We start from the raw sequence: 15,592 nt of genomic DNA on the forward strand, positions 1-15,592 counted from the left end.
CATGAACCAGATAAAGCACCACCCTTATGCTTCCAAGGATGAATTCGAGGCCCCCGAATGTGGGGGGGCTTATTGCATTTTGAGTGGAATTTATGAAGGTGTTTGCAATAGACATACACAATCGAATAATTACAATTGGGAGGCCCGGGTTCAATAAAGTCTCCAGTGGTCATACAATTGAGCACTTCTTGGGTGTTTCTGTGGTTACAGCTGTGTTCGATTGCGAAAGAATAATTCGAAGTATTCAAGGGTAAAGTAAGTCTTTGCCACAACTAGTTTTACGTACAAAATACTTTGTATTGAATTCAAATATTTTAATCAAGTATACAATTCATGGTAAATATCTATTTATAGCATATTTTTATTTTCTATTTACATCCCTAATATTTTGAACACAGCTGTGTTTATTTTTGTAGGATCTGGAATTTATGCAGTTCCCCAATCGCATTCGAATGGAAATGCCAAACTATTGGAGCGGTAATTTGCATAATTTCAATACGGATAGTTCCCGTTTGGGGATCACTTCCGGCTTTTCCCAGTGTGTACGTGTGTGCGAGTGAATATGTGTGGGTGTGTGGGTGGGTGGTGCTTGTGTGTAAGTGTGCATGAATAAATCAAATTAGATTTGTGTTGTCTGGTGCAACAAATAGCAACAAATAAATAACAAGAAATCCAAACAAAATCACAACAAACAGCAACAGCAACAACACACACCATCACCATCACCACCACCACCAACAACAACAACAACAATAACAACAACACGAACAGCAGCCTTGGGTGGGTGGGTGTTATACAGTGGGTGGTGATGGTCGGCTGGAACAAAAGATATCCCCCGCTGATAAAGTAACACAAACATGAACAATATTTCTTGGCCGGACAAGTGTCGGTGTGTGCAGATAAAGGACGAGCAGATTGTCCTTGTCGGGGGGTTAAGTTTCAAAAGGGGACAGCCAAAAGGTGGGGTGGGGTGAAAGTAGGGAGAAAGCGGCAGAGGGGAGGAGGCGGAGGAGGGGATAGAAAGAGATTGCTTCGAGCGACGACTGCACGTTTCCGGTGGGCACAAACACAGCCGGATGTGTTAATGGCGGAAGCGGAAGTGTCAGTATGTGTCTTTCTCTCCCTTTCCCTCCCCCTTCTCCTTCCCTCTTCCTCGTCCCCTTTCCCTTCTCTTCCCTTCCCCCCCCACCCCCTCTTCCGCCATGGGTGAAAGTTCAACCGAAAGCAAGACAAAACGATTAATCAAACATACTCGCACAGAAACCGTGTCACAAAGGACCAAATGCAAATGTCCTTTTTTTCTATTTTCTTCTCCTGCTTTTTTTTTTTTTTGGTTGCCAGTAATGCCTGCAATTTGTTCTCGCGATTTGTTTATAAATCTCCTTAAAGTCGGGCGAAAAATGTTGAAAATCTACGCGATTTGCTTAAAGGCCTTCAAAGAAAAATGCTCGTAAAGGAGATGGAGATTTATTTTGGAGCCTGCTGGTTTTATTGCAAAATTAACGATGTCCTGGGACTTAAGCCTTTAGGATTTGCAAATTGTAAAACTGAACTGAAGTTAAAAATGCTGTATGCAAAGAGCAAACTTTTATCAATTGGAAAATTTAATGTTTTGGATTTTTTTTTTTGGAGTTGATAAAATTGTAGTTTAAACAGATTTCAGTTTAGGATTTTATTTGAGTTTACCTAATGTAATTGAGTATTTTTGCCAAACTATTTTATGGATAATTGTTTTTTACAAGTTTTTCTTTTAAATATCTAGAAAGGAATATAAAAATGGCAACCACCTAGTTTACATGATTCTTAGTAGAATTCTCCCTTCGTGAAAGTAACTAAATCCCGGAAAAGCTTTCCAGGATAATTTTTAACAATTTGCATTTGTGACCTTGTTTTCTCTTTTCTGTTTTTTTTTTTTTTTTTGGTTTCGTTAGCCAAGGAAAGTGTATAAATGCAGAAGTCATTCATCAAAGCCAGGCAAAAAACATGCGGGCCAACACAAAGAGGGCGGCCGAGGTGAGGGGTGGCTGGTGAATGGGGGCGGTGAAGGGGCGTGGTGGCAGACATACTATGCCTCGCACACAGGTGCAACATGGCACAACACGACGTGTGTGTGAGTGACGACGTCGATAGTTGCAGATGCTGTTGCAGTAGTTGTTGTGGCAGCATTAGTTGTTGCTTAACACCGTCATGTTGTTGTTGTTGTTGCAGTTGCAGTTGTTGTTGTTGTTGCTCAAAGTAACTATTGTTGTTGTTCTGACTGTTGTTATTGTTGTAGTTGTTGTGTCTGTTGTTGTGTGTATTAGTGTTGGTTTTTTTGCTGTTGTTATTATTATTGTTGTTACTATTGTTGTTACTATTGTTGTTGTGTGATTGTGCAGCAGCTGATTGCAGTTCAGCAATTGTTGCATTGTTGTTGCAATAGCAGCAGATGTTGTGCGTCGGCAAGTGTTGCATGTGCTGCATGTGCTGCATGTGCTGCAAGTGCAGCTGCTGCTGCTGTTCGTGGTGTGTGTTGTTGTCTAGGACTCGGGCATGCAACATTTTGATATATTCATCCTCACCGATCGGTCGCCAGCTGCCGCGTCTATATGGCTTCGGTATCTGTCCGGTTTCCGCGTGATTCGACAGGTTCATCACCAGATCCTCGAGCATCTGCGATCGCGTCCGCTCCTGCATCCTGGCGAACTTCGGTGCCGAGTAGGAGGCCCTCTCCCCATTCACGATCTTCGTCAGCAGCCATTCCCTGTGGAAGTTTTTAAGTTTGTTTTTGGGGTTTTAGGGGGGATGCTTTAATGGGGAAGGGAGTTCGGTTAATCTAGCAGCAAAACTCACCGGAACATGGGCCCCTTCTCGAAGACGGACTGCTCCCACAGGTAGGGCTTGTAGGCACCCACCTCGTCGCGGGTCACCACGGAAACTTCATACCGCGTCGGCTTGTGCTTGATCCTGGCCGAAACACGAACCTTGGAAGGAGCAAGAAAATGGGTAAGAAATTGTTAATTAGGGAGTCCAATACTCCAAGTATTTTCTCTTATTTTGTTCATCTATTGATTAGCTTTACATATTAAATTATTTAAAATACATAGCCACTTATTAAAAAAAACCAACAAAGAAAATAAAGTTATTTGCATACATCTAATGGTAACATAAAATCTGTAAGTATTTCTTGCTTACTTCATTTTACCACTACAAAATTCGAAAAATGAGAGTAACATGTTTGCAAATATGTTATCTATACCTATCTATACCTACATTTATAATGCATTGCTTTAACTTAAAGGTTAACCATTCAATATGATGAGCAAATCAATAATCTTAACCATTGAATGCCATCAATCCAAAGGACACTCACCAGGATGAAGGTGTGCAGGAAGTGGCTCTTGATGCAGGCGGGACTGAATCGCGTGTTATCCGCCTCCAGGAAGACGACGCAGACGATATCGTTGCCTATATGCCGCTTCCGCTGCAGCTTCTGCGGATCGTGCTTCTCGTAGGGCAGCAATGTGGAGACATGGAACATGATCTCGATGTTGCGCCAGTTTGTGTACACGGAGAAGAGACCTTAAGAGGCGTTTACAAATATTATACAAAATATTATTCAAAAAGTGTCAAAGTGAAAAAATTTGACATTAACTGGGGTAAAAATATGAACCAACTGGACACGGAAAATGTTGGTGCAGTTCGTTTAAGAATGCAATTACAAACTTTGAAATTGGACAAGAATTGTCGAAGTTATGGGTTATGGTGGTCCCACATTTCGTCGGAAACTTGCAGTTTGTTTACCATATAAATATATTATATATAAATAATATTTACCTGTTAGGTCGTGCACCGTATCAAGGCCACCTTTGTATTTATCGAATCCCCGCAACCGAACTCGATCGCCGAGCAGCGTGAGGAATTCGTCGAAGAGCGGTGAATTTTCATTATTGTCCAGAATTTGCTCTTCGGTATACTGATCCTCTTTGACAAATATGACGCCAACTTTTAATTCTGATTTTATAAAAACCTATTCAGAGTTTAAAAAATATGTATATATATATAAAACCAGGAATACTTGGTTATGAGATTGTAAGATTACCTGATCTAATTTTAATAATTCCTCCGGCGTGTCGGGTAATTGTCCTAACGTTAAAGGTGGATTTAAATTAACTTCTTTACCTAAAGATCTAACTACCTCCTCGCGATTATATCTGTAAAATGTTGAATGGTTTTTATAAATTTTGAAAAATGGGAAAGAGAGCTTGCTCATCATGTAAAATAATGCAATAACAGATTAGTTATACTTCTGTATTTGTTAAATGGCAATCTTCGTATTTTTGTTTTGGTTTTGTTCATAAAATTAATGTTTTTTTTCTTATAAAATATATTTACCTATCGGCAAACACACAGGAGGCCGGTATCAGTCCATGCACCGTGTAGGACCCAGCCCGCACCAGAATGCGGAACTGGTCCCGTCCGTTGAGCGTCTCCTGCTTGATGGAGAGGATCACTGGACCCAGGTCCTCGTCGCTGGTGAAGTAGTTCCAGTGCTCGGTGCCGTAGAAGTACTTCTCGTACGTCTCCTGCTCCACGGAGATGAGTTCGAAGGCGCCCTGCTGGTCCCACTGCTCCTCAATTGTGGTTTTCTTGCGCGGACTGCAGGATAATGCATTTGATTAACAGAAATAAATATATATATATGTATTTATAGATATTATTATTAATATTTATTATTTTTAGAAATCAGAAATGTTTGTCAAAAGTTTGTAAATTAATTATTAATATTCAGTTACTCACAATGAATATAATATACTATTTACTATTGGATAATGTTGTATTCTTAAGCTAAATATTTCTTTTGGAGGATTCTCTCACCTTGGCGTTGCCTCGGAGTCCTCGTCGTCCTCGTAGAGATCGCTGCACTCGCGCTCCAAGTAGGCATCGCTGGCGCTTCCTGCCCGGATGTCCTCGTGCTCCGAGTCGCTCTCATCCCAAATCGTATGCGGGGTGGGCATAGAGATCTTCTGGCGGGAGCACTCGATCCAATAGCCAGGCGTTGGCATCAGGTTGTGCGGATACTCCTCGCAGAACTCATCTGCAAGCGTTTCCAATCGGGAGATTAAAGTTTTTGAAAGTCAAATCGAAACACTAAAAGATAATAGTTCTAATAAATGTATAATAAATATTCATGATATAACATACTTAAAAAATAAAGGTTCGTCTGTATGCATATCAACATTTTTAAACATAGAAAAATGTATATACCTATTTGTATTATTTATTAGGGCTTAGAAACCCATAGAAATTGTATTTTATAGAAACTGTTGAAGCCAAGTCTGGTTCCCTAAGTACTTTGGGAAACTTTCTTTTCTATAGCAATCCGCATCGCTCAAAGATTTCCGGACCAGATGCTTTACGCAGAAGTAGAAGTGCATTTTCTTTTGTCTAACTTCTTGGGCTTCCCTTCACTTCTGTGGCGACTTAACTCTTAATTTCTGGGGCGGCACCCTGGATTCTAGTTTGGCCAAGACCGCCGCCCAATCAGCCGCGGCATTTAAGCCACGCCCACTTGGGAAAAGTTTCGTTCGGCCCTCCTGCAATCTCGTTTTCGTTTTCTTGCTGCGGCCAGAGTCTTATGTCAAAGTTTCGCTCAACTTTTTAGCGGCTTGCGGCTGCCACATTCTCGCAAAAACTGTTGCCTACTTTGAGGCTTTCAATGGCTGGCAATTCCTTCAACTCGAAACAAAATAATTTAGTTCAATTCAATTAAAATGCAAATACCGTAAACGTTGGCGAGCGGCGTCGCGTGAGTTGCCAGTCATAAAGCAAGCGAAATTTACCATTTTCCCCCCGCCCAGCTTTTCCCCTCCCCCATTTCTCCGCTTTCTACTTTCTACTTTCCACTTTCCACTTTGCCCTTTTCCCCGTCGACGTTTCTGTTCATGATTGAGTTGGAAATTCGATGCGGCGCGTGAGTCAATAATGTGCCACAACTCTCCGCCCAACGAACAGTGGGTTAAAAAGGAAAAACAGTTGGTAAAATGGGTAGCCTAATAGATCATATTTTGATAAATCTGAAGTGGGCATTTTTCAGCTTGGTAAGTAAAAACTATTTAAGCAAAGAAAGGTCCTTTAAGATCGAACCACTTGAGATTCAATTAGAAATATAAAATCAATTATATAGATAGCCTGTATATTTCAATTGATTTTTGAAGAAATATTTCTGTTTCCTATATAAAAAGGAAATTCTAAAGAAAATATCTTTACCCTTTTCTTTTTTAATAGTTTTTATTTAGCATTTAAGCAGTTCCTTTCAGATACATTGTTTTTTAAACTAAATTTCTGATGAATTTAATTTCCTATTTTTAATCAAATTTTCTCGACTCCCGCCCACTGTACGATGATGAGTATGATGATGGCGGGCATGACGTTGATGGCGTTTTGGTCCTGGTCCTTGGGCCTTTGTGTTCTTGTTTGGGGACTCGAGTTTCGGCGAGATGGCAGTAAAACGCTGCCCTGCGCCAGGATGCGAACTATGATCTAATTAAGGAACGCTCACCGTTGCCGTCACATGTGCCACACATTTTATGCCGCAAGTTTGGCCCTGCTGCCACGCAGATGCTGCATATTTTTCGGGTCTCCTCCGGCCCAAAAAAAAAAAGAAAAGAAACACACACGCACATCTACACAGTGTGGCAACCACACAACGACTTTTACACCCACACATCCGTACACACATACACCCACCCACTGGCAGACAGACAGTGGGAGCCATAAAATGGTGGCCCTGCCTAATTCAAATTTGAATAACTCGCAGCGTGCGCCGCTAAGTAGGCTATGAAATCGCTTGCTCGCGCTGTTTTCTTGCGGTCGTGCGTAGATTTTAATACCCTACACAATGTAGGGTAACACAACTTTCGGGATAAAGCAAAACTATTGGAATACAAGTTATGAACTTTAAATGAAACAACATTAAGCAGACAAATAAATTTCTTGTTTGAGAAATGTCTCTTTTTATGTGTTTATATTAATAAAACATTTCTGAAATTTTCTTTATCAGTGGAAATGACAACTACCAAAATCTGCTTTAATTTTATTCAATATGGGCGAATAGGATTAAGTCAATTTTTAACTAGGCTGAATATATTACATAATAATACATTATTTCAAAAAAATGTAATTAATAATTTGATATTTGATATTTTTATTCTGAGACGCTTTATTTTTTTGAACTATTAACTGAGGTGTCAGAATGGAAAATACCATTTTTAAAATCTCGTTTTTAACTAGAGGGCACTGCGAGAACGTTGGGCAAATTTTCTGAAAAAGCTTATCGTTACGATTGTGGCTTTCGGTTCGGTCAGATTTTCCGGGGCGGTGCGTGTGTGTCTGTGTGTGTGTGTGTTTGTGTGTGCGTGTAAATTGCGTACGCAGCGCCCGCGGATGTGCAATATATTTTATTTTTTAGGGCCAGTAAAGCCAGGCCCGCATCTAGGACCATTTTTGGGTCACTTGGATTTACGCCACACTCTCCGGTTGGTTTTTCATTTACCAGCTCCCTGCTGCCTGGTTTTCCCGGGTTTCCCTGGTTTCCCTGGTTTTCCGTTTCCATTGCAACAACAACTACAGCTACAACGGCTCGGTTCATTTTTCATCTGCCCACCCGGCAGCAAAACAACTCGTGTTGCAGATGCAGCTGCACGGCGGCAACATGCAACACAAAACAGAGAAACAGAAAGGGGAGAAAAGGGAAAGGAAAAACAGGGAAAGGAAAATTCAGGGAAAACAAACACAAACAACCGAATTGATGGCCATCGTTTGTTGGCATCCCGGGTGGGAAAAAAAAAGAAAAGGCAACCGGAAACTGGCCGGCCAACTATTTCATCTTGCCACTAGTAAGGTTCGCCTGCCAAGGCGGCAATGGAAAAGGCAATGGCAGTGGCAATGGCATTGGCAAAGGCAAACAAATCAGGCCAACGGACACCCGGGAACAGGAATATATAACCTGAGAAGCTCTCGGGCAGGCAAATCGCAGGACGAGTGGAAATCGGACGCGGGAAGAGCTCCTTCACAACTGAAGATATTTAATGGCCTGGCCAACAGAAACTGAGAAGCCTGGCGGCACACAGAATACCAAGTTGTTTACGTCATTTTCTAAATTTAGGATAGCTAAAGTTTTGGCTAGATTTGTATTTTCAGGTTTTAAAAATCACATCAAAAAACAATGCTGATCCTTGCTCTACATTAAAACAAAGCAATTTTTAAAACCAAAAGTATTATGATAGTTTTTTTGGTGTTTAAATAGATGAATGTTATTAAATTTTTAAATTATAGTTAAATAAAAATATAAAGGAAATACCTAAGCCATTATAAAATAGTAAAGTAGTATAAATATAATGCAAATTCTTGAAAATTTCTCTCACTCAAATGAAAATTGTTGCACTGCAATTGGGTAAACCTTAATCTAGTGCTTCCTGCGATATTTGGGTGTTTCAGCCAAATGGAGCTGGATGGAGATGATATGTGTGGCAAGTGCAAACATTTCGCATTTCGCATGCCCCAAATTGGGATGTGATTGTGTTGATTTGCGTGGCCGCACGCGTGTTGCAATTTAAATTCCATTTTCGGCACTAGAACCGCAAATGGAGCGGTCGAAATTGCAGGTGTAAACATTTAACGAACGTATTTCACTTGCCGTACTGCAAATATAAAATAAACACCCGTATTCCTGATTCAATCAAATAAAATTCCATTTGCCCAGAGCTCAGTTTAATTAGTAAATAAGGGGGTAATTTAAGGCAGCGTGTTTGTTTTACTTTACCATATATCGGTTTTAAGGGAATAATAAAAATCCAATAATAAACATTTATAGTTTAATTGAGTTGGAAATTACTATTGAACTTGATCGATACAGAGTGAATATACTGAAGTGTAGTTTATTAAAGTCCAAAAACCCTGACAAAGGCTTAATTTTTATATTAAATAAAAACCTTAAATGTATACCCATATTTTATTTATATATACCAAAAATAGTTCAAGTTCAAAGGAACTTAATTGAAATGTATTTTTGCGTTGAATAATATTAAGTTTTCGCTCCCTTTTTCCAACTAACCAATCAAATTCCGCGTTGGCAAATAGAATTAAAATAAAAACGTCCCACTGCCTGGATGTCAATCCCTTTTCGAGGCTTTTAATCCGTTCAGCGTTAATTATGAGAGCAGCTAATACTGCGTTCCGAATCCGCCGCGTCATCCACTCGTCAGTCATCCCCGGCATCCTTTCAATTCCTGGACACAGGGATTTCCGCTTACACAACAATAACACACAAAGAGGACCAAGTGGCCATGGAATGCGACCCCGTATTTTGTTTTTGTCGGCCAACAATGCAGTTTGGGCCAGATGACTGGGCGGGATTTCGTTTCGGTGCGACTTTAAATGACACGCTCGCCCGCCTTTTCGACCTTTCAGCTTTCAACTTTCAACTTTCATCTGGCGCACTTTTTATGTTTGGATGCGCCACGGAAATCCATTAGCTGGATTCGCTTTAAACCCAACCCAGCGGTCGGTTCGGTGCCCATTCCCCTGCGGCGATGACAATTCCTTCAAGGATCACGCAACATTGCATTAGCATAAAGTGCCGGCACAATGGCCCGACATTTGGCAAATGACTCGCAGGATAATGGACATTCGGATCGGCGGGCAAAAAAGAGGAGCGGGAAACACACATTTGGATGTCGACAAAAAAAAAAGTAAACTTCAACTTTAAACTTTGCCAAGGAAAGTCAACCCTAAGACAGGGTTTTTATTCCCTTTAGTTTCTGCCTTGCGCTTTACGAGCTCTTCTCTTTGTAGGTGTTTATGTTTATTTAATGATTTTTGATTTGGGTGCTCATTTTTATTTCCAGCGTAAGGTCACAATGCTCATTTTTATTTTGTCTGTTTGATAGAACGAGAATAATTGCTGTAAATTCAAAAAGGATTTTGTCGCTAGGTAACTTAATTATTCCTTCACGTTTTAGTTTGAACACAATTGTGGGGTAAGAATTAGAAAATTAACTAAATCCTACTTTCCAGGATTTATTTTTGCTTAAGAGATACAACACTTATTGAAATTTGAAATATTTTATTTTGTGTATTTTTTATGAAATTAAATACCACTAAGAAATATAATAAGTGCATCATTTAAGCCAACAACTTCGAAAGCCAAAGCAACGTATAATACAATATGCGACTTGACATCACTGATTTATTGTCCCGCAGAAAGACATCATTTCGCAAGTGACTAATTCATGGCTATTTCTGTCCCTCATTCTGCTAAATCTAGGTATATAGTCTTATCCCATGCCCCGGGTTGTCACTCTATATCCCGCCCCCATCCAAGTGCCATTTCCCCCCTACATTTTCCCTCCATTTTCCCGTGTCAAGGAGAACACTTGACATTTTTTTTATCTTGCCATTTGAATTTGTTGCGCATCGTTTTTCGTTGTACTCGACGTTTTTCCTTTTTTTTCGTATTTCTTTTTTTTTTTGGGGGCCAGCTTGGCTTTGGACTTTTCAGACAGTTCCCTTTTAGCCACGGCTATTTGCTTTGTATTAAGCCAAGTCAACCCCCGAAATGCTCCACTCGGCTTGTTCAGCCTAAATGGAGGACACTTTGGGTGTCATTAATGATGTCAATGGGGGCATTATGGGTCATGTTGGGTCACGGGGGAAAAACTCTAGAAGCCCCACTCCCGTTTCCCATTTCCCCGACTCCCATTTCCCGATTTGTTGTTTTTCCCCATTGGTTTATTTGCATTCGATTCGATTGCTTGTTAATTGTTGCCAGGCAAGTTTGGAAATTGGTTTCGCAGCCCCGTGACTGGAAATTGCTTTTACTTTTCACTGCTACGATTTCATCTCGATTTCAGCGTTTGGCCGAAATCGCACGACTTTTCCTCGACTTTTTCCCCCCGCAACCCAACTGCCGCATTTTCCACAGCTGCCATTTGCAGAAAAGTCTGTGCTATCAAAGTTGGCCCTAGGTACAAAACGTCCCGGCACGAATAACAATAGATATATGTGAGAGGGGGAAAAAAAGAGCGAAAATAAACACGGCAACAATCGGGACGCAAGAACAAAAGTCCGGGAAAAGTAAAAGGAAACCAATTCCGCCAAGATGCAAAGGAATCAAACGACAAACGACCAACGACAAGCGGCAAACAAAGAAACAAATCAAGCAAACAAAAGCTGTCGGGAATTCTTATTTCTTTTCCATTTGCCAGAAAAACACGCACTTGTGATGCTCTGTGAATTTTTAACTTAAGTTAATCAATGGTGTTTTTTGAAAATATAAAACGAAAATTAAATGTTATTAAAAATCAAAAAAACATGAACTTGAAAGTCGTTTCTTTAATTTCTCTGCTGTTTATTAGAATGTTAAAATATTTAAAATAAACGTATGTAAGTCTGTTAAATATTAGAATATAATCTTTCTAATATAGTTCTTATTTTTTCCCTGTGAATCTTAAATTAAAAAAGTGTCGTAGCTTTTTCGTATTTTTTGGTGGCACAAAATCTTAAAAAAAAGCGGCAAACGAGTGCAACGTGACAGGCGTTGCCACGCCCACCCCCTTTTCTCTCTTTTTTTTTATTGATTCTGTGTGTTTTTTGTTTTTGTTTTCGTTTTGTGAGAGGTTTTGTTTTTTTTTTTTGGCCAGTGTGTGCGTGTGTGAGCCAGTGTTAGTGTGAGTGTGCGTGTGTAGATGATCGCATCACGGCGCCATTGCATTGCACTTCACTTTCACTTTCACTTGCACTTCCGCTGCCATCGACGTTTCCGCTTCCGTTGACGCTTCCACTTCCACTTCCGCTTCCGCTTCCGCTCCTCAAATCAGATTTCTCGCTAAAAAAATCAAGCTAAAAATCAAATCGAAAAACACTCACGAACATTTTTGCTAATACCCTTGCAGCGGATATTTTCTTAAAACCAGTATATTTACATATAATTATATATTCCAGTCATTGCAAAAATTAGTTCACTATACTTTATAACCCTTAGAATTTACTTACTTATTTTCTGTAAAGGATATGTATTGTATTCTAATTGGTGTGAGTGATATATTTTTTGGTTCCTTACTCAACAAATTCCTAAGCAGTTCATAAGGAAACTAAAATGTATTTTTAAATCGGACAACTTTATGTTTAACTTCAGATAATTCGTTATACTGATACATATTCTTACAAATTATTTTAATTACATTTGGAAGACCTCATTAAACTAAGTTAAATAACCCGCTCCTTTTTAACTGCAAGGGTATGAAAACTTCGGCATGCCAAAGTTCGATTTCCTTCTCTTTAATTTTTCGTCAGTGTTCGGTTTTTTGTTCTTTTTGGGAGTTTTACTGGTTGTTCAAAGGGGGTTTCATATGGGGTTTTCTCTTTGTGTACGGACTGGCACACTCACTGTAAGAAGTAACACCAAGCGGCTCTGAGAAAACGCTTTGATGATTACAATTTACAGCGGGCGATGCCAGCCACGGAATTCTCTCACATGCAGCGAAACAACGCGGCGTATGCGTGATATTTTCTCCGCGGTGCCTGTGAGCGATGGTGTGCGTGTGTAGCTGTCTGTGTGTGGCTGGGTAGCTTGGTTGTTTGGATGTTGTGGCCTTGACTTCGAGTCAAGGAAAACAAATTTTAAAACGATTAAAATCTGTTGCCCAAAAACAGGGAAAACCCCGAAAAAAACTGAAGCGTAAGCGGAAAAAAATTCCTTATTAATAATTTACGAAGCAGGGAGAAAAAAAATGAAAGAAGCAAAATAAGCGTAGTCCGTTAAAAGAAATGAAAGCATTAAAATTCATTAAAGCGCAAATATCAAATAACAGAAAGCGGATAAGATAATAAAGAAGATGGAGCAGAAAAAAAAGAAGCTGGCGCTTTCTCCTCGACTTTTCCCCGCCTCATTTCCCACGATTTTCCCCGCTGATTTTCCGGCGGCCCTGACAAGGGGTTACCTGCAGATGGAAGCGATAGGAAGCAGCCTCTCGGCCTTTACGATACGAGCAGTCAAATGGCCGAAAACTCTGCCCCCGGGAAAATTCCGGGGGAGGCCGCCATGCATTTGCATAAAAGCCAACTAATTTTTTCGTGCCACCCTGTTTGCGTTTAATCAAAATGAAGACCAGAAATTTGCGTTGGGCTCCGCCGTAAAACTACGGCCCATGTTTGACGTGTCAGCAACTGGGGAATATATTTCCCACCTCCCCCCCTTTCCCTACCCACCTCCTATGAATTTTTGGGGCCGGGGGTCGTTGTAAATTATAATTGGTCACAGAACGCTTACCCAGCGGTTGGCGAAAGAGTTTTTGACCCCGTTTTTAGGGTTAAGGCTGACCTCTGCCGTCGGTATCGTCAACAATTTCATTTTTTTAATTATTAAAACCTTTTAAAATTAGATTTTTCTGGTTTTAATAATAGTCACAGTGTTTGTTTAAAGCGTAAACTTTGAACTAGAACTACTTTCCAGTTTCCCCTGAATCATGTTATTAAAATATAAGAAGTTAAAATACATATAACCCAAAAATAAAAGTAATATGTTCTGGATAAAGACAAGCTCGGGCACATTCATAAATTTTCACAAATCGTCTAGAATTTCTTCACATTTAGTGACACTTTCTTTAAAATATCAATAAACACTCTAGAAAATTTTTGCAAATTTATTTGTGTGTCTAAGCCAACTTTTAAAATCAGAAATATAAGTTGTATTGAGTTGCCTTTGAAAAAGTGCCATTCAATAAGTAATCTTATGGAAATCTTTTCGGAAACATAATTTTATCTCAATGGGGAATGTATTTTCTTTCGGTTTTGAAACCCCTTAAAAATCTTCCTGATGACGCAGCTTGTTAGATAAATAAAATAAAATAATGCTCAATTTGCCACTCGATAAATTCATTTGCCGTGAAATATTTAATAAAAAGTTATGCCAATCAGCATAATAGTATTATTAGGTGGTATAATTTTAAATTGATTGCAAATGCTATTCCACTTTATTATGTAAATTAGTCGACAAGCCGAAATCGCTTAGCAGTTTTGCCACATATTTTTTTGTTATTTGTTTTGATTCGTTTTGAAGCATCGATTGAATTAGCATTTCATTGCCATCGATAATGAATTCAAATGATTCTCTTTCGTTTTCATTTTCCGGGAAATCGGTGTCATTGACTGGACAAAAAGCAAATCAAGCCCAAAAATGTATTTAGGGTGAAAGGTGATGATAAAACAAAGCGCAGAAATAAATTTAAAATCAAATCCAACCACGAACTAAAAATGCCCTAGATTAAAGTAGTTTAATTTGCAATTCCCAATGCTGAATTAATTGTATTACATAAATAGAAATATTTATAAAATCAACCAACATTTTATATTTACAAAATGAAGAACTAAAGTATACATTTTGAAAAGCATTTGATAAAACAAAGTAAATGATGCACTTTTGATGTCAACTTGATTTAACCAATTGTGGCCAGATTATGAGATGAAGAGGGTCCTTTCCACACACAGATACTCGACTCGTATATAAAATTTGAACAATGCCTGCTTTATGCTGTTGTGGAGTGGGAAAAGAGAAAATTGGAAATTCATGTTGACAAGTGGATGCTGCGCTGACGTCGCTGCCGGCGCTCAGTACGTGAGGAAAATTTCAATTTTCAAATTATTCGCTACCCTCCCATTAAATGGACGCCCCTCTCGAATGGCAGATGCCCTGTGATTAACTGGAATTATAGCTTAATAAATAAAATAATAGTTTTCAACATTACTATTGATATAAAAAACTGGTTTTAACCATTGTGATTAAGCTAGAATAAAAGCTAAATAAATAATTTGTATTTTGTTCTTAAAAACTAAGAGTTATTTAATTAAGCAATGGGTTTCTTAATTCGAAATAAGCTTTAAAATATTAAAGTATTATCCATATACCTTAATGGTCACTAGAAGTATTTTTCTAATTTCTATGAAATCAAAATCGATTTTTAAAACTCAACTTTGAGTTGCACATACTCCTTAAATCCTTGGCATCACTTTCCACAAAGCTCGCGAAGATTATTGAAATATTTTCGCATCTTTTGTGTGTGTATGTGTGCTGGTGTGTGTGTGTGTGTGCGTTGCCCGCGTAATCAGCAATTAAGGTTTATGGCCTTTAAAGTGCTGGTATTTTGCGCTTTCGTATTTCGTATTGCGAAGTGTGCCGCTGCTGGCTGACATTGCCACATTCAGCCGCACAAAGTGCCACACTGGAGTTGCACAATGATCTTAATGATCATCGGCGACCCGCTGACCTCATGCACTTTTGTTAATCAAGTTACAAATTGGCCAATAAGCCGCAGAGAGCCGACCGGACACGTCCTAAAGAGCCATTGGCGGGCAATTTTGCGGTTGGCCAGAGTCCAAAATGCAAATGTCGGCCAAACCCACACACACACGTACAGAATGCCATCATGCATCCGTGTTCCCTCCTCAGAAGCGCATTAGTGTGGGTGGTCGAGTGGCATAACGATCTGCCCAATTCAGGCGGTATTATCGTAATTATATGCCGGCACTCGACCACCGAAATGCAATTTTTGAGAGC

The 15,592-nt window shown here is 39.5% G+C and overlaps 1 protein-coding gene across 1 annotated transcript in view; it reads right to left on the reverse strand.

Moving 5' to 3' along the window:
* LOC108095561 overlaps nt 1-15,592 on the reverse strand; it is a 103,558-nt gene that overhangs the window by 7,999 nt on the left and 79,967 nt on the right. Inside the window, 7 exon segments of the mRNA XM_043207516.1 lie at nt 2,562-2,743; nt 2,833-2,963; nt 3,353-3,561; nt 3,817-4,009; nt 4,082-4,193; nt 4,375-4,638; nt 4,858-5,077. Coding sequence (XP_043063451.1) covers nt 2,562-2,743; nt 2,833-2,963; nt 3,353-3,561; nt 3,817-4,009; nt 4,082-4,193; nt 4,375-4,638; nt 4,858-5,077 — 1,311 coding nt within the window.

The sequence above is a fragment of the Drosophila ficusphila genome, unplaced genomic scaffold (assembly GCF_018152265.1).
Source record: "Drosophila ficusphila isolate 14025-0441.05 unplaced genomic scaffold, ASM1815226v1 contig_198, whole genome shotgun sequence".
NCBI lineage: Eukaryota > Metazoa > Arthropoda > Insecta > Diptera > Drosophilidae > Drosophila > Drosophila ficusphila.